The 20,360-nt window shown below is 39.3% G+C and overlaps 1 protein-coding gene across 6 annotated transcripts in view; it reads left to right on the top strand.

Annotated features, from left to right (window-relative positions):
• The window catches only part of LOC135109061 (nitric oxide-associated protein 1-like), an 83,514-nt gene extending 64,088 nt beyond the window's left edge, over positions 1–19,426 (top strand). For all 6 annotated transcript variants that reach the window (XR_010272565.1, XR_010272564.1, XM_064020080.1 and 3 more), the window contains 2 exons: positions 3,139–3,356; positions 18,379–19,426. Coding sequence is in view for 4 of the 6 variants with exons in the window: in XM_064020080.1 (XP_063876150.1) it covers positions 3,139–3,356; positions 18,379–18,560 (400 nt within the window). In the remaining 2 variants the exon portion in view is untranslated. The remainder of the gene's footprint in view (positions 1–3,138; positions 3,357–18,378) is intronic.
• Positions 19,427–20,360: the final 934 nt, after the last annotated feature.

The following is a 20,360-nucleotide window of genomic DNA, read 5'->3' on the forward strand; positions in this document are numbered from 1 at the left end:
AAATATAGGCTGCCAAATTTAAAAATAACCTTCACATCACATGATGTAAGTTGCAGTTACATGTTGTTCATCATATGATGTATGTCGCAGTTTACAGGTTAAACTCCAAAAACTAAGAAAAGACAACAATCAAGTCAGGCTAGACTCATCACATGACTCATCCCAGCACCCTCCTCCTTCAGTCTACACAGCATCATCATTGCCATTAAACCAGCAATTGTTCCATGAGTAGCAGCATCCCCTGTTTTACTGTACACTCAGCCCCCATGGACTCAGACCCTAACCACATGATCATAAAAGTATGCAGATCGAAAGCACCTTGTTGCATGTCTTTCCGAGTCATTATTAATTTCTTTTGAAAGGGTCAGCTACTCGGGGTTTTTTTTTTTTTTTTGTTTATAAAGATTATTGATTAATTATATTGATTGCCAGATAAATGTCAGATAAATCCAAAAGATGTGTCTTGCTGTACTTTTGCAGTCTGAGTGTGTAGTTGTTGTGGAGGTGGCAGCAGCAACAGCTCTTGTGTTACATCCATTTGTTTTGAACTTTCAGATCATTCTCTTAGTAAAGGTACACAGTCTCTATGCTTTAAATATGAAAGCTAAAAACTGCATTCAGTGACCAATAACTAATGTTCATTATATAAAAAGATGAAATAAAGGTCATTAATTAACTCTAAATTAGGAACTGATGCATTTCAAATGGCATAGTGGATAGCTTTTGGCTAATATGGTATCTCTACTTGCTGTAAACAGAAATCAAACCATTTATTTGTCTCTGGTAACATAAAGGTTTTAGAGTGATAAAAGAAGAAACAAAGAAAAAGCAGGAACATGTGTATTCCATGTTGATGTGCTTATTCTTATGCAATTATTCTATTTTCTGTGTGTGCCTTTCCTCACTCACAACTCTACTTGCTGTAAATGTAAATAGAAACACTTTTTCCACTATCTCATAACAGTTGTAGTTTATATAGTGATAAACAAATATTTTGGTATTCTCACTTCTTCCCTCTATTCATATATTTTACAACTCACCAGCATTTGTGTGGAATTATTTTGATAAAGTAGTGTTAATCTGTTCAATTTGGAATATATCAAGACTTAGGAGAGATACAGACCAGGTAGAGTAATTGAGTGAGGAGCACATCAACATAAAAGTAGAATTATCAATCTCTAATATTTATACACAAGCCTCCACAACATCTACCAGTCACACCTACTGTTGCCATCAGCCACCCTGCATCAGATCACAATCAAGGTGAACCAAAATCTCCAGGTCCCTAACATCTATCATACAGTACCAGAACCATGATGAGCCATAGATGAGCCAGCACCAACTCAGTTCCTGCCTGCCATTAACCATTTACTGAGTAGATTTGTTATTTCTAAACTTTCCTGGAGGGAGGCACTGAACCCAGCACCAGCTTAAGTTTCCAGCCAATGGACTAGAGGTTGTTACGACAGGGCCCAGCCTCTCATACAACTGCCACTACCTTGGGTCAGGTTCTCCCTAGACTACCTTCTTCATAGCTTAGTGCAGGACACAAATAAGACAAATCCAGGCACCTGTTGGTTGCACACAGCTATCAAGCCTGAGTAAGTCATCACCCTGTTTCACCCCCTAACAGAGGAGATATAATGAACGCTAACATAGTCCAAAAGCTGAGAAAGGATTTGCCATTTCACCTTCTAGGGTGAGACAGTGAAGACACCACAATGTGAAGGTAATAATACCCGAGGGCTATCTCCCACAGACAATCCACCGACTGGCCAGCAGGATATTATTACACTCAACGCCTTCACTCAACGCCTTCACTCAACTTATCTCCAATCTTCTCAAGGACAGGCTCAAATTCTCTTAAAATTGGAGAACCCGGGGAGAGAGAAGATGGTTGGGCACAGACTGCCACACAAACTAGCCCTCTGGGCCACCCAAAAAAAACTGGGGCAACTAACAAGACCCAGACAGTGCCAGTAGTATTTAAAACAACGACAAAGGAATGGGAAGGCCAGCCACCTGCTTCACCCACTCACTTTGTTTAAAAGGAAGGTTAAATTATAAAAATCACTGGGTGCATATTTGAGGGGCTGGGTGAAATCTGATTATCTTATAAGAGAGGGCAACTCTTCTACTTCATTATTTATTGACTACAATTCTCGGGGATGAGAGAAAATAAGTGAAAATTTAATAAGATTAAGGCAGAGTTGCATGCAAGTGTGGCTGTACTTGAATAATGTACTCACCAGGCAAGGCAAGACTCATCACTACATAACATAATGCAGTTTTCTTTCTCTGGCTTTGTTCTTCTTCGTTCTACCACTATGTTCTCAGTAGCACTACTCATAACAAAGTGTATAAATCTTAGATGACTTCAAGAATCAGGCAAGCGAGCATTGGCTGTGGACAATTGACCAAACTGGGTGCTCCACTCTTCGCAGACTTAACCTACCACACCACTGACTGCTCAAGAGAATCACTCATGATGATTGCTGTGCCACACAACATCAGCCTATACTGTGACAATGAAACATGCAATATTGTAAGGTTGTTCTTATATGGGGCAGAGCAGCAACTAAGATCTCAATCAATTGATACTTCATAATGGATGGTTGGGTTGTCCACATTGAAGCTGGCTCATGGTAGGATGTATTCTCAATTGTTCAATTGTTTCCAAGATATTGCATGTGCTCTGGTCTTTCTCTGAGTGAATTTATTGTCCATGTAAACACTATAGCAGATGGTGTAAACAGTGTGATATTGAGTCTTGATGATAACTGTTACAGTTCCTACATCTGTGATGAACCAGTCTAGTATGTGCCAGATTGATTTGCATAGCACCAAAGTAACATATCAGGAGCTACCATTTTTGAGGATGTGAAGTGTGGTTGTATCTAAAATAATTACAGAAGCACCAGTGTGAAATTAGTAGTCACAGAAAATGTTCATAATTATAATTATTTATGTGAATAGAAGAACAATATGCTGCAAAGACTTAGTAGTCTGTCATGCACACAACAGGCTTGAGCTTGTGAATGAGGTAAGTATTAAAGATTAAAGTGTAGAGCTATAATTTTGAGTGTGAATTTGTGATGGAATTCACTTATGTTCATGATCTTACTTTCTTCACCTCAGGTTCACAGTCTTCAGGTCTTCAGCGCTCCCATTAACCATCTGCAAAACAGTAGATGCAGCATCCATTTACCGTCAGTATCTTGGTTCCCCTATCCTTGGGGTGCCCTGTGAAGGAAAGGAACGCCTCAAAAGTTGGCCAGCACTCCAGCCTGTTAATTTGAGGATTCAAGGCCACAGGAGACATGAGAGTTGTGTTGATGTGGTTCTTTCTTCAGCAGGTGAGGGTTTGTTCTGTCATGATGGAACCTGGGCTGTTAAACTCATCATTGCCATGTTGTCACAGTAACTCCACTACTGCTGGTGTTAAATCCTCATTGCAACATTAGTCATACTTGAATTTCTTACTATTTTATACATTCCAACACTGCTTCACATCATAGGGATCGTCATAGGAGTGATCCCTGATCCTGATGACATGGAGTAATGAAAAATAAAGAATGGGGAATATTGTTTGAACATAAAATTGTGTAAGATTCCTCTGAGTATATCAGTGAAAAGTAAATCAAGCTCTGAGTAACATGCTGCACATAACAAAAAGCGTCTTGTAGCTGTGAGCTTTCTCTTTTGTAATAATGCCTGTAAATTTTCACTACAGTGGAGTTTCTGAGATGTAAGAGGTGAAAAGAAACCCCACTTATGTGTGTTCCATGAGTGTGCACAGGGGTGTCAACACAGGTGACCATTTGTGCAGTGAAAGGATTAAAGATGATGCCAAAAGATTTGAGTGTGCTGAAAAGAGCATGATATGGAAGAGATTTATATAGTGTACATTGAAAGATGATCTATCAAGTAGGCAGATAATAAGCAGATTCAGGAGGTTAGAATGAAACAGAGTGGAGTAGAATGGGCTGTTGTAGTACTAACAGAGAGGAAATAAAAATTTCAGAGAGTGGTGGATCATTTCATTTGGGTGTGTGTGAGGGAAATGAAAGAGAATCTTAGAGAAAGTAATGTAATAGTGTCTGAGAAGAGATAAGTGAAGGTGTGTGACTTTAGGATATCTTATACTGTGAATGTGGCTGCTTTAGGAAGGTGTAAGATGGTTGATGGGAGGAGAAGGAATGGAAGTGGTGACTAAGTGTGAGTATCTGAGAATAATGCTAGGTAAAAATGGTGAAAAGGATAAAGGTAGTCAGTGAACACCAATTTTGCATTGTGGCACCAGACATTGCTCAGGGAGCACATTTTACTTAAGGTCTCGCAGCAAACACAAAAAAAATGGGCTTGGACAAATTGACGTATTGGCATCTCAACTACATCTTTCTACCACACTCACACCTATAGCAACAATGACCAGTATTAATTACTAGAGTCACTATTCATTGCATCTTTGGTGATGCGTAAACAGCTTTTTTCTAAGATTGAAACGCATTATGTTCTATTCATTTTGTGGTGTTTGTAGTGATTAGTGCAAGGTAGACAAGTCACAGTGATATCATTCCATCATAGATCTTCACATGTCAGGTTTGAATGTTGCCCATATAGCAAAACATGTGAACTAGAAAATATGAAACTTCCAGAACCTCATACGAAAACTAGTCAAGGGAGGCAGTGAGGAATTATCTTTTCACAGCCATGATGGTGGCATTCCCACTCCTTTGCTTCAGCTGCCATGCTGTAAGAGTAGGAATAGAGTCCAATTGCCCTTGTAGAGAAGCTAGAAGCCATGGAGTAGAGATAAAGGGATGCCACCACTGTGGTTACTCACTGCCTCCCTTGATGAATTTTTGTATGATGTTCTGGAAGTTTTGCATTTTTAAATTCACATGTTTTGCTATATTGACACCATTCAAGCCCCACATGTAAATATTTATGATGGAACGATATCACCATGACTTGTCTGTCTTGTACTCATCACTACAAACACCACAGCATGAACAGAACATAATGTGTTTCACCCTAAAAACAGAGCTGATCATGTGTCACCAAAGACACAATAAACACTGATACTGGTAACCTACTTAATACTGATCATTATTGCTATGGCCATGAATGAAGAGGAAAAATGCATTTGAGATGCCGAAGTCAGTTTGTTCCACCGTAATTTTTATGCTTGCTGGGAGGCCTTAAGTAAAACGTGCTCCCTGAGCAGCTTGTGCCACAATGATGCAAGATCAGTGTTCACTGACTGTAAGAGAAGGCCATGAAAGGTACATAGATCATAAGATTACTTGGAAGTGTCATAAAAAGAAAGAGAAGGAAAGAGAGGTTTAAGGGACAGCATTCTCTTACCAACATTGATGTATATATATATATATATATATATATATATATATATATATATCTTCTTTTGGCTGCTCCCATTGAGAGGTCACCACAGCGGATCACTTCTCCAGTGTGCTCGATCTTCTGTGCCTTCCTCTGTCACGCCCACCACTTGCATGTCTCCCTTCACAGCATCCATAAACCTTCTATTTGGTCTCCCTCTCTTCCTCCTGCCAGGTAGATCCATGTCCTGCATCCTCCTCCCCACTTACCCCTTGTCACTCCTCCTGACATGTCCAAACCACCTCAGCCTAGCCTTCCTTGCTTCGTCCCCAAACTGACATACGTGTGTTGTTCCTCTGATGTAATCATTTATGATTTTATCCATCCTCATCACTCCAAGAGTAAATCACAACATCTTCAATTCCGCTACTTCCAACTCCGCTTCCTGCTTTTTCGTTAGTGGCACTGTTTCCATATTGTACAGCATGGTGGGTCTCACTACTGTTTTATAAATCTTTCCCTTTGTTTTTGCAGAAACCTTTCTGTCACATGTCACTGCTGCCATCGTCCTCCACCCATTCCATCCTGCTTGCACTCTCTTGTCTACCTCCCTACCACAGTCTCCATTACTCTGTACCATGGACCCCAAATATTTAAATTCGTTAACCTTTGTCATTTGTACACCTTGTAGCCTTATTGTCTCTCCATCACCTCCTTTGAGACACAAGTACTCAGTCTTGGTCCTGCTCACTTTCAATCCCCTTCTCTCCAGTGCATATCTCCACCTCTCTAACTCTGTCTCCACTTCTTCCCGGTTTTCACAACAGATCACTACGTTGTCTGCGAACATCATAGTTCGTGGGGATTCCTGTCTGACCTCATCAGCCAGTCTGTCCATCACTACTGCAAACAGGAAGGTGCTCAAAGCCGATCCCTGGTGCAGTCCCACCTCCACTCTGAAATCCTCCGTCATTTCTGCAGCAGACCTTACTGCTGTTATGCTGTTTTCGTACATGTCCTTCACCATCTTCACATACTTCTCTGCCACTCCTGAACACCTCATGCAATACCACAGCTCTTCTCTTGGTACCTGATCGGAAGCCTTTTCTAGATCTATAAACACACAATGCAGCTCCTTCTGTACTTCCTTGTACTTCTCCATCATCATCCTCAGAGCAAATATTGCATCCATTGTGCTTCTCCCTGTCATGAATCCGAACTGCTCATCACTGATCCTCACCCCTCTTCACAATCTTGTTTCCACAACTCTTTCCCATATCTTCATTGCATGACTCATCAGCTTAATTCCTCTATAGTTGCTGCAGCTTTGTACATCTCCCTTGTTCTTGAAAAGTGGCACTAGCACACTTTTTCTCCACTCATCTGGCATCCTCTCGCCTTCCAAGATCCTGTTGAACAGTCTGGTTAGCCAACCCTCTGCCATCTCTCCTAAACTACTCCATGCTTCCACTGGTATCTGATCTGAGCCTACTGCTTTACATCCCTTCATCCTCCTCAAAGCCTTCCTCACCTCTTCTCTTCTGATCCTTGGCACCTCCTCTTACCTTCTTTCCCTTTCATTTTTGATGTTCATCAGGTCCTCAAAATACTCCTTTCATCTTTTTAATATATTTTCTTTCCTTGTCAGTATATTTCCATCTGCATCCTTTATCATTTTAATATGCTGCACATCCCTCCCATCTCTGTCTCTCTGTCTGGCCAGTCAGTAGAGGTCTTTCTCCCCTTCCTTAGTATCTAACTTCTCATGTAACTCTTCGTATGCCTTTTCCTTCGCCTTTGCCACTTTCTTCTTCACTATGCTACACATTTCCTTGTATTCCAGAAGACTTCCTTCATCCCTATGTCTGTCCCAGTTTCATTTTGTCAGCCTCTTCCTCTTTATGCTATCCTGCATTTCCTCATTCCACCACCAGGTTTCCTTGTCTTCTTTTCTTCATCCTGATGTCATCCCAAGTACATGTATGGCTCTCTCTCTCACTGTTTCTGAGATCTCCTCCCAACTGACTTCTTCCCTTTCTGCCAAAGCTGGCTCACCTCCTGCTTAAATGCTGTATTGTACTCCCTCTCCTTTAGTTTCCACCATTTGATCTTTGGTTCAGTCCTCACTTTTCTCCTTGTCTTCACTTTCAGGCTCAGGTTCCCAACTAACACTCTATGCTGCCTTGCCACACTCTCCCCAGGCACAACCTTACAGTCACTAAACTCTTTCAAATTGCAGCTCCTACACAGTATAAAGTCTACCTGTGTGCTCCTTCCTCCACTCATGTATGTAACTCTGTGCTCCTCCCTCTTCTTCAAATAGGTGTTTCACACAGTCAACAACCATCTGTCCCTCCACATTTCTCTCTCCCACACCATATTTGCCCATCACATCCTCATCACCATTATTTCCTTCTCCGATATGTCCATTAAAGTCTGCTCCAATAACAATCCTCACCTCTCTGGAGATGTTCTGTATCACTTCCTCCACCTCACTCCAGAACTCCTTTTCGTCCAACTCACACCCCACCTGTAGGGCGTATGCACTGATCACATTTATTTGTATCCCTTCAATTTCCATCTTCAAACTCATTACTCTATCAGATACCCTCTTTACTTCCAGTACATTGTTGATATACTTTTCCTTTACTATTAGTCCAATGCCATTCCTCTTTCCATCCACGCCATAATAGAACAACTTGCAACCTCCTCCAATCAGCCTCGCTTTGCTTCCCCGCCATTTAGTTTCCTGCACACATAGGACATCTGTCTTTCTTTTCTCCATCATGTCAGCCAATTCTCTCCCTTTACCAGTCATGATGCCAACATTTAATGACCCAACTCTTATCTACTTTTTTGTCCTTCCTTCTTTCTTGCTTCCTCTGAACCCATCCTCCTCTTCTTCTCCTCCTCCTCCCAGCAGTCACATACTGTCCACCACCACCCTGTTGGGGCACAGCGTCATAGGCGGTTGTTGGTAACCCGGGCCACAACCGATCCGGTATGATGCTCTCATTTATGATCTGCATCATTGTATTGGCAAATTTTTATGCCAGATGCCCTTCCTGGCGCAACCCTCCCCATTTATCCGGGCCTGCAACCGGCAATGAGTTGCACTGGTTTGTGCCCCCAGTGGCTTGGTTGATGTATATATATATATATATATATATATATATATATATATATATATATATATATATATATATATATATATATATATATATATATATATATATATATATATATATATATACTCGTATATATATCAGAATTCCCTATGGAACCTGGCATTAAGTGGGCCTTTTTTTCATACAATTTCTTTTTGCCCTTGACCAGTGGCCTTCTTGCATAAAAACAAAAAGAAAAGACTGGAAGGGAAAATGGGCACAACAATCAAGAGTGTGTGCTATGAAAATTAGTTGAGACAGGCATGGGAAGTAACAAGATGGGAGGGTAAAAGCAGTAAAAGTGTCCATGAGAGATGTGGTATTTATGCCAGCCATTCATGTATTGATTCTTTCTTACTAGTTGTCATATTCTGGCCAACACTTCTTCTGCCACAGTTTGTGACCTGAATCTTATCTTTAATTGATGGTACCCTTCTTCCACATATTTACCAGTTATATGCGCCCCCTTAACTTCTTCACCCCATTTGCTTCCCTCTTGCATCTCTCCAGCTATTTTCTCAGCAGTCTCCCTTTCCTGTTTCTCCCTCTCATGCCTCTTTGGTATCACTCTCTTCTTTAATCCAAAGGCAATTATATGCTTTTCCTTTTAACTGTGTTCCATACAAGGCTCTCCTTCTTAATTACTTTAAACACAATTTTGTCTACTGCTTCCTTTACTTGCTCCTCCATAATCTTCTTAAATTGAACACATTTTAATTCCTGAGCCTTTCCAAGTTCAGCAATGTTTTCATGCAGAACCCTGGTTGTCTCCTCATTGGCTTTGACTTTCTCCTCATTATCTCCCACCTTTGCTTGCAGATTACAAAATTTCTTTTCCAACTTGGCATATCCCTTCTTTAAATTCTGGTTCTCCATCATCACAACACTATTCTTATATTCCAATTCCTTCAGCCTTTCATTCATATCATCCAACATATTCTCCACCATTGACAGTATTCTATGTACAAGTGATTTTTCTTCAGAGCAAAATCCACTAAAACTTTTCATTGTCATCATCATTTGTAAACAAACCACCCACTGCCCCTTCATAGAGCTTTCTTTTAACACTCATTTGACCACTGTACTGTTTACTTCAGTCAACACTGCTGTTTTAGATAGGACAGCACCTAGTATAGCTCCTACTCATTGCCAACCACTAGGTTGCTGTGATTGTGTGATGATTAGGCAAAAGTTGGAGCCTTGCACATGTCTGTGTGGTCTGGTGTCTGGTGTGTGTTTACCTAGTTGTGAAATACAGGACAAGAGCCACACTAGGTTCATTCCATCCCATCTCCATATCGACTTTTATCTAGATTTTCTTCAAATTTATGAATTGTTTTTGCACACACAGTCTCATCCTTAAGTTCATTCCACACTGTTATTCTTCTGTTGGGGAAGCTATGTTTCTTGATGCCTCTTCTGCAAACACTCCTTTTCAATTTCCTTCCATGTCCTCTTGTGTCTCTCATATCTGGTATCAAGAGGTCTTCTCTGTCCAACTTTTCCATTCCTTCCAATATTCTATATATTGCTACCAAATCACCTCTTTCCCTCCTCTTTTCTAGTGTAGTCAGGCCCAACCTCTTCAACCTTTCCTCATAACTATACTCTCTTAAGCTTGCAGGGATTTTAGTTGCAGCTCTCTGGATTCTTTCTTTCTTGTATCCTTTTTCAAACTTGGTGACCACACTAATGCTGCATATTCCAATCTCAGACGTATCATCGTTGTTATCAGTTTTTTTTTTTTTTTTATCATATCTTCATCAATATAGGAGAATCCTATCTTGATGTTTCTCAGCAGATTATATGTTTCTCCTATAATTTTGTTTATGTGCTTCCCAAATGACAAATTATCAGTAATAATTACTCCTAGGTCTTTTTCTTCTGATCTTTTAGAGATTTCCTCATTCCCTAAGTAATAGCTGCCAACTGGTCTTCTCACAGTTTTTCCAAACCTCATCACACTACATTTTTTAGCATTAAACTCCATGTTCCACCTCAATCACCATTCATCAATCTTAATTAAGTCCTGATTTAAAGCATTGCAGTCCTCTTCATTTGTTACTTTCCTCATAATCTTAGCGTCATCAGCGAAAAGGTTCATGTAACTTTCTACACCTTCTGTCATATCATTTACATAAACTGTGAACATAATAAGTCCAAGTACCAAACCTTGCGGGACTCCACTTATTACTGTTCTCCAGTTCAACCTGCTGCCTTTAATTACTGTCCTCATTTCTCTGTTTGTCAAAAAGTCAGTCATCCACTTTAACAGTGATCCACTGAGTCCTCCAATTTTTTTCAATTTCCATATTAGTCTTCTGTGTGGAACTTTATCAGATACTTTTCTCAGATCTAAGTATATGCAGTCGGCCCATCCATCTCTCTCTTGCACTATATCCATTACTCTTGAGTAGAAACTTATCAAATTCATAACATAAGATCTTCCTTTTCTGAAGCCAAACTGTTTCTCTATTATCACCTTGTTGTCTTCTGGGTATTTCTCCCATCTGTTCTTGATGATCTTTTCACAGATCTTCGCCACCACACTTGTGAGCGATACAGGTATATAATTTAATGGATCTTCTTTACTTCCGGTCTTGTGAATTGAGATAATATCTGCCCATTTCCAATCTATGGGTACTCTACCTTCTACCATGGTAGTGCTAATTATATTGTGCAGCGCTGAGACTAATTGTGAGCTAGTCTTTTAAAATCCAACTCAATACACCATCAGGACCCATTGCTTTTCTTACATCCAGGTCTTCCAACATATTCTTTACTTCTTCTACTGATGTTTTAATCTCCTTTAGGTCAGTCCCTTTTTCTAATGATGTCCTCTCACCTCTGAAATCATTTTCCTCAGTAAACATAGAGTGGAAGTATCTGTTAAACACTTCAGCCACCTCTTCTGGGTCTTCCACTGTCTCTTCTCCAGCTTTTACCGTGCTTATTTCATCTTTACTCTTTAATTTTCCATTGATGAATTTATAAAATAATTTTGGTTGGTCTTTACTTTTCTCCACAACATTTTTTTCAAAATTTTTCTGCACATCTCTGCAAGTTTTGACATTCATTCCTCTTCCTTATGTAATTGTTCCACATGTCCAGTCTCTTGTTTTTCTTCCATTTGTTTCATGCTTTTTCTCTCCAATCTAGTTGTTGCACATCTGTTGCACCAATTCTTTTTGAAAAGGTTCTCTGTTGATATTTTGAGTACCCATTTCTCCTTTATTATAAATTTTCAAGAAAGCTGTCCACTTTTCCTCTATGCCCTCCCTTTGAATAACTATGTTCCAGTTCACTTTGCTGAAATACTTCCTAAGTTGTCCAAAGTTAGTCTTGCTGTAGTTGAGCCATTCTCTTCTGTGGTCCTCTTTTCTTATACTGAGGTTATTATCCATAACTGTGAACTGAATCAGCACATGATCACTTTTTCCTATTGGGTTTATGTATTTAAAGTCTTCTACTATTTCTATTATTGGTGAAAATTAGATCGAGCCTTGAAGGTGTTTCATTTTCCCTGAATCTTGTGTCATCTGTAACCCATTGTGTCAGGAAATTTTCAATAGCCAGGTCCAACAGTTTGTTCCCCCATGATGACTCACTGCCTTCTGTGGTCCAATTCTCCCAAGATACCTCTTTACAGTTAAAACCCTCCATCATGGTTATATCTTCTTCAAGCAGCTCTGCCAAACATGTCCTTGTGTCCTCAAGCATTTTCTTATATTTATCCTCTCTCCAAGACTTGGAATAGGGGGGAACATAAGTCACCACAATGTTACAGTTTCTTCCCATATTCTGTCTTAAGCTTATTTTCAATACTTCTGCCTCCACCTCATATGTCACAGATTCCACTAATAAATCCTTCCTAACTAGAAGCATCACATCTCCTCCCCATTTATTCTTTCTATTTCTCTTCCAGAGGTTGAATTTTCCTTCACCAATATTTAATATATCCCCTTCACTTGCCAGTTTAGTTTCAACGATTCCCATGATGTCCAGTTTCTCCTCTTTTAAATAGTCTTCTAGTTCCAACAGTCCCGACATTAGTCCATTTATGTTCGTGTTTGCTACTTTTAGTCTTCTTCCACATTTACTTCCCTTCTGTACCACTTTCTCAACCTCATGTTCATGACCCTCCAAAAGAACTATTTTTTTCTCCACCACTGTTCATGACCCTCCTAAAGAACTGTTTTTTTCCTCACCTCTGATACTTTTCCTTTTTTTTCATTTACTTCTTTTCTTAGTTCATTTATTGTATCTCTCTCTTCTCTGGTTCTATCTTTTTTATCCACACTTGTTTGTATTTTTCCACCTTGGCCAGTTTCCAGGATTTACTCAGTGTTTCTTCAGCTGCCACATGTGACCTAAACCTTATTTTCATAGGATGCTGTCCGCTGTCAACAGATCTATCCAATCTTTTAATTTCTTCAATCTCTCCAGTCAGCTCTTTTTCTTCTTGTAATGTCTCCACTAATTTTTCCACCCATCTCTTTTTCCTTCTTTTATCTTTCAGTCCTCTGAGGTGTACACTCTTCCTTCAGGTCAAATACCACAACAGTTTTTTTTTCTTATCCACAGTGTCTCTCACCAAGTTTTCTTTCTGTTTTATATCTTGAACAACTTTTTCTGTTAGCTTTGTGTCGTTTGCCTTGGTTTGTTCCTCCACAATTTTCCTAAAATCAGTCTTTTCTTCCTCTTGTTCTTTCTTCCAATTTTCCTGTTTTACATTTAACTCTTCCACTTTGTTTTCATATTCCATTGATTTCTTTTCATATAATGTTAGTTTTTTTGTGTAGATCATCGTATGCACCTTTCCACACCCCCTTCTCAGTGATCAAAGTTTCAACCATCTTCTCCATCTTGTCAAATCTATCCTTCATTTCCTTCATTTTGGTTTCCAGGGTGACAATTCTCCTTCTCATCATTGCTTCCCCGACCCTTCGGTCCTCTTCCCCGAATCCCGAGAAGTCTCTCCGTCTTGCCTTCAGGACGGTGCCCATTGGCGTAAACAATATAGTGGGGACTGAAGTAGCCCCCTCTTCACCGCTTACTATAACAATTTAACTGCTTTCTACAAAACACTTTTAGAGATGGTACAGCAACGAGTAAAACCAGTGTGAACTCACACCTCTGTATTTCCACTAGGGCAGCTCTCAGCGACGTAGATGGCTGGATTTTTAGGAGTGCCTGTTTGCGTTGACTTCTCTGTCCACCATGACAGTGTGTGTGTGTGTGTGTGTGTGTGTGTGTGTGTGTGTGTGTGTGTGTGTCTGTATGTGTGTGTGTATATATAATCTTGTAGAAGTAAAAGACCAACAATCCTGGTATCACCCATAAGTGTCTTCACAGCCCTCTCAACTTTTTCTTCATTAACTTCTGCAACATTCATGCCTTTAGATTTAATCAATTTCCAATCTGCAGAACACCACCTCTCCTTTACTACACCTCATCTTCTTTTCCTCACTGAAACACAGGTGTCCAAGGCAACTGACAGTAGCCTCTTCTCTGTTCCCTCCTACTTTCTCTATCCTCATTTCTGGTCCAAAAGCTGGATGTTGCATCTATGTGCACAATCATCTGACTTGCTCTTATGCCCACACTCTCAAATCTTCCAAACTTTCCACCATTTGGCTACAACTACAAAGTCACTCTTAAATTAAACTTATCAGTGTTGTATACCTCTCATCTAGCTCCTCTGACTATAAAAAAGTTCTTTACTCTTTACTGTAACTTTAAAAGTGGAGCACACCCTGCCTTGCCTCTCTTGCCTCTTACAGAGATTTCCATTCTTGGAGACCAAAATGTTCACCACCAGCTTTGGCTTTCCTCTCCCTTCACTGACCATCATGGTGAACTAGCCTTTAACTTTGCTATCCTCCATGACATAGAGCAACTAGTGCAACACACTACTTGTATTCCTAACCATCTTGGAGATACACTAAACATTCTTGATTTTTCTTGACCTCTAATCCTTCTGCTTATGTTGTCACCCTATCTTCTTGGGCTCCAATCATAACCTTGTATCACTATCTTATCCTGTCATTCCAATCCCTCATCAGGATAACCAAAATTGGAGGTGCCTCTGGCATAGTCTATGCAAATTGGGAGAACCTGATGAGGTATTATGCTGATTTTCCTTGGAGTAACCACTACTTCTGTCAGAGACCCATCTCTGTGTGCTGAGCACATAACAGTTGTAAGTGGCTGACATGGAAGCATACATTCCTCACTTTCTCTCAACCTAAACCTTCCAAACCTTAGTTTAACACAGCCTGTCTTCATGCTATACATGATAAAGTGGCCCACAAAAGGTACTTGAGCCTTCCATCACCTGAATCTCATGCACTCTATATTTCTGTCTGGAATCATGCCAGGTCTGTTCTGCAACTAGCCAAAAACTCCTTAATAGAAAGTGTCAAAATCTTTTAAGATCTAACTTCCCTCATGATTTCTGGCACCTATCCAAAAATATCTCCAATAACTTTACTTACATCTTCATCTTTCCCTCCTTTATTTTAAACTGATGGCACCACTGCCATCTCATCTATTTCCAAAGCTGAACCTTTTGTTCAAACCTTTGCTAAAATCTCTACCTTGGATGATTTAGGACTTGTTCTTCCCTCTCCTCCACCCTCCAACTACACATGCTACCCATGCTACCCATTAAGATCCTTCACAGTGATGTTTTCCATGTCCTTGCTGACCTTAACCCTTGGAAGGCTTATGGACCTGATGGAGTCCCTCCTGTTGTTCTCTGAAACTATGCCTCCATGCTTGCACTTTGCTTAGTCAGACTCTTCTGACTGTGTATATCAGTATCTCTTTCTCGCTGGAAATTTGCCTACATTCAGCCCGTTTCTGAAAAGGGTGACCCCTCTAATCCCTCAAACTACTGTCCTATTGCTGTAATTTCCTGCCTCTCTAAAGTTTTTGAATCAGGAAGATTCTTAAACATCTATCATTTCATAACCTTTTATCTGATCGCCAGTATGGGTTCCATTGAGGAGGCTCTGCTGATGATCTTCTGGCCTTCCTTACTGAGTTTTGGTCATCCTCTTTTAGAGAGATTTTGGTGAAACTTTAATTGTTGCCTTTCATAGGGTCTGGCACAAAGCTTTGATTCAAACTACCCTTCCTACAGCTTCTACACTTTTTTCTGTAACTTTATCTCAAGCTTCCTTTTTGACCATTCTATTGCTACTGTGGTAAACAGTCACTGTTCTTCTCCAAAGTCTATTAATAGTGGTATTCCTCAGGATTTTGTTCTGTCATCTATTCTTTTCATATTATTCATCAAACTTCAGACTTCATCCAAACTTTATGTATTATCCACTCCTACTCTAAACTTTTCCACATCTTTTCATAGACATCCAGTCCCTTCAAGAAGTATACAGCTCATGCAAGGGAAACCACAGGAGGCCTGTGGCCCTTGGCCAGTGCTCCTACAAAAAAAAAAAAAAAAAAAAAAAAAAAAAATGTGTTGTAAAACCTCCTTCTTGAAAGAGTTTAAGTCTGAGGGGATAATTATCTGGAAAAGTGTGTCAATTTAATATGTAGGAAAATTGATTTTTTGAGGCATTGAACAATACTGAGTTTGTTCTGCCCCAATAAGAAATTATAGAGAGAACAGAAGGTGTTCTGTGGCTTCCCTATTTAAATTGTTTACTTCCTGAAGGGTTGGATATTGACAAAAAGACATGGAAAACTGCAGGGTGGCATCGTCAGCGTAAGAGTGGATAGCACAAGAAGTTTGGTTTAAAAGATCATTGAGGAATAATAGAAAGAGAGTGGGTGACAGGACAGAACCCTGAGGAACACCACTGTTAATAGATTTAGGAGAAGAACAGTGACTGTCTACCACAGCAGCAATAGAACAGTCAGAAAGGAAACTTGAGATAAAGTTACAGAGAGAAGGATAGAAGCTGTAGGAGGGTTGTTTAGAAATCAAAACTTTGTGCTAGACTCTATCAAAAGCTTTTGATATGTCTATGGCAACAGCAAAAGTTTTGCCAAAATCTCTAAAAGAGGATGACCAAGACTCAGTAAGGAAAACCAGAAGATTACCAGTAGAGCAGCCTTAACTGAACCTATATTGGCAATCAGATAGAAGGTTGTGAAGTGATAGATGTTTAAGAATCTTCCTGTTCAGGATAAATTCAAAAACTTTAGATAGACAGGAAATTAAAGCAGTAGGACAGCAGTTATAATGGTCAACCTTTTTAGAAGCAGGTTGAATGTAGGTAAACTTTCAGGAAAAAGGAAGGGTAGATGTTGATAGACAGAGTTGAAAGAGTTTGACTAAGCAAGGTGCAAACACAGAGGCACAGTTTCAAAGAACAATAGAGGGGACCCCATCAGGTCCATAAGTCTTCCAACGGTTTAGGCCAGCAAGGGCATGGTAAAGATCATTGCAAAGGATTTTAATGCATGGCATGAAGTAGTCAGATGGTGGAGAAGAGGGAGGAACAAGCCCTGAATCATGCAAGGTAGAGTTTTTAGCAAAGGTTTGAGGGAAGAGTTCAGCTTTAGAAATAGATGAAATGGCAGTGGTGCTATCAGGTTGAAATAAAGGAGGGTAAGATGAAGATGTAAAGTTACTGGAGATGTTTTTGACTAGGTGCCAGAAGTCACACAGGAAGGTAGATATTGAAAGATTTTGACACTATTTATGGAGTTTTTTGGCCAGTTGGAGAACAGCCAATGCATGGAAAATGATTCCAGGCAGAAATATAAAGTGCATGAGATTCAGGTGATGGAAGGCTCAAATACCCATTGTGAGCCACCTCTCTATCAATTATAACTTGAGAACAGGGTGTGTTAAACCAAGGTTTGGAAGGTTTAGGTTGGGAGAGTGAGGAATGTACACCTCCATAGCAAACACTATCATCTCTGTTATGTACTCAGCACACAGAGATGGGTCTCTGACATGGAAGCAGTAGTCATTCCAAGAAAAATCAGTATAATACCTATTCAGGTCCTCCCAATTAGCAGAAGCAAAATGCCAGAGGCACCTCTGCTTTTGGGAATCCTGAGGAGAGACTGGAGTGACTGGACAAAATACAGATATGAGATTGTGATCAGAGGTCCCAAATACAGAAGACAAGGTAAGAGCATAACCAGAATTAGAGGTTCGGAAAAGGCCAAGAATGTTGGGCGTATCTCCAAGATGGTCAGGAATACGAGTGGGGTGTTGCACCAATTACTCCACATCGTGGAGGGTAGCAAAATTAAAGACTAGTTCATCAGGATGGTCTGTGAAGGGAGAGAAAAGCCAAAGCAGGCGGTGAACTTTGAAGTTTCCAAGAATGGAAATCTCCACAAAAGGGAAGAGAGTAAGAATGTGCTCTACTTTGGAAGCTAAGTAGTCAAAGAATTTCTTATAGTCAGAGGAGTTAGATGAGAAGTATACAACACAGATAAATTTAGTTTGAGAGTGACTCTGTAGTCATAGCCAGATGGTGGAAGATTCAAGAGCACGGGCATGAGAGCAGGTTAAATTGTTGTGCACATCAATGCAACATCCAGCTTTGGATTGAAAATGAGGATAGAGGAAGTAGGAGGGAACAAAAAAAGGGGCTACTGTCAGTTGCCTTAGACACCTGTGTTTCAGTGAGGAAAAGATGAGGTTTAGTAGATCGTTCTATTTATCATTTCTTTGGGAACTGGCATTCATGTGGGTCTTTTTTATTCAAAATTTTTGTTTCCCTTGGCCAGTGATCCTCTTACATGAAAAAAATCCCTTTTTATATATGCTATCGTAGACCAAAATTATTTGAAAGATATTAATATATTACTTTTAAGTCCTCTAAAATAGTTATGGTAGCTTCCCTTTTAATTCTTGCACAAGTCTCTCCTACAGGTTGGGTATCATTGACAAGTTTGAAAGAAGATCAAATAATAGAGCTGAGGGCATGGTCACCTGGTGGCCGTGGGATACACCTGCGAGACCCACCACTACTGCCTCGTGCTGTCACCCTCCGAGGCCCCCGCATTGGTAAATCCCTTACCTACCGCCCTCACAAGATATTTGTACCACAGTAGACAGCAGAGTAATACATGATTAAAAATCAGAGTATTGATGTTACATAATATTGACAGGATTTGTGCTGTAAGAATCATTATTGTAAATATATTTTGTACTTCATTAAGTTTTTGTTTTCATCATTGTTTAGTAAATTACTGCAGTGTTGTGGTTGTACAATCCTTAAGAACATAGTCAGCATATACTGACCTTGCAATACATCCCAGAGAAATCCATGTACAGGCCATCCATCACTAGTCTGGCATCATTTGGACCTGTAGGATGCTGGATTAGTGATTTTGCCATATTATAGAGTGGTTAGGTTAGAATACACTTAACCTAACCTCTTCCTACCTTTCATATACCCCCATAAATCAGTACAAGTTGATTAATAAGTGGGGCTGTACTAATACCACTTTTCTGCCAGTATTGATGCCAATACTTCATTTTTTGACAATACTGATAGTATTGGTATAGCCAATACAATGTTAGCAAAGAAATAGAGCAGATTTTCTTTGTTACTTTATGTCATAAGTTGTCAAAGAGTCAATGCTGTATAATTCACACAAGCATCACACAGACACACTGCTGTCAGTTTTTTTTTCAGATCTTTTATGGATAATGTACTTAGAGTGTTTGCACTTTACACAAGAAGCCTTTCCTTTATTCACTGGAACCATGGCTGGAGCTAAAACTGAGCAGGTTTAATAATAAATGTAGAGAAACAAATTGATAAGGCTTCCCTGTGTTTATAAGTGATGCCAGCTGCTTATGCAGCAAGTAGCTTCTTGTGACCTGTTTCACTTCATAATGCTTCTTAGGTCATCCACTTCTTAGTTCTGTTATTCTTGTACTGCTTCTGTTTCACTATTATACTGCTTCCTCAGTCCCTTTTTTTTTTTCCCAACTCTGCATTCACAACTTTTAATACATGTTTATCATCTTTCTAAAAAAACAGTAGCAGCTGTAGGTTTGTATGGTGAACCAGGAAATTTGAAATTATGCCAGCCAAAATTAGTACTGAATTAGTGATGGAACCAGATTAGTGATGCTTGATCTGTACTATGAACTTAAGAAATTGTTGGAAAAATGGGACCTTATACTGCACTTTGAACTTTAAAGTAACTGGAAAAAAAGAATGTTATTCTACTGACTTTTATTTATTTTTTCTTAGCCTCTAACAAACTACATATGTAATGATTATGTGGAGCCCATCACACTTATCAATACTCATATTCCCTTACTTGTGTCAACACTGAGCCCAGGTGAGACACTTTTGCTTGTACATTGTCGTGCTATGTCAGAGATAGGGGTAATGTCAGGTTACATTTTTTTTTTTTTTTTTTTTTTTACCCTGTAAAATGAGAAAAAAATAACAAATGGTTTCATATATATATATATATATATATATATATATATATATATATATATATATATATATATATATATATATATATATATATATATATATATATATATATATATATATATATATATATATATATATTATTCCCCATGCCATGAATGGAGGTGTGGCTGTCATACAATTTTCATTCTTGGATTTTTTTTTTCTCCTTCTCTGAGCTCACAATATCAGGTAAGGGATGCAGAACCATATATTTATATTTTTAAAGCTTTTATTCTCTCTTTTACATACACTTTCCACAAACCTATCATGTATGTAATAAATAAGTACTTCTTTACATTACAAATATCTATAAACAAAGAAGCATTGTACTTTTGACAAAATGGTTAGATGCACATCTGGCAACACTCCATGTCTCAAGGCTGTGATTATTACACCCGCAGTTCTCAAAGAA

Source organism: Scylla paramamosain, chromosome 18 (assembly GCF_035594125.1).
Source record: "Scylla paramamosain isolate STU-SP2022 chromosome 18, ASM3559412v1, whole genome shotgun sequence".
Taxonomy (NCBI): domain Eukaryota; kingdom Metazoa; phylum Arthropoda; class Malacostraca; order Decapoda; family Portunidae; genus Scylla; species Scylla paramamosain.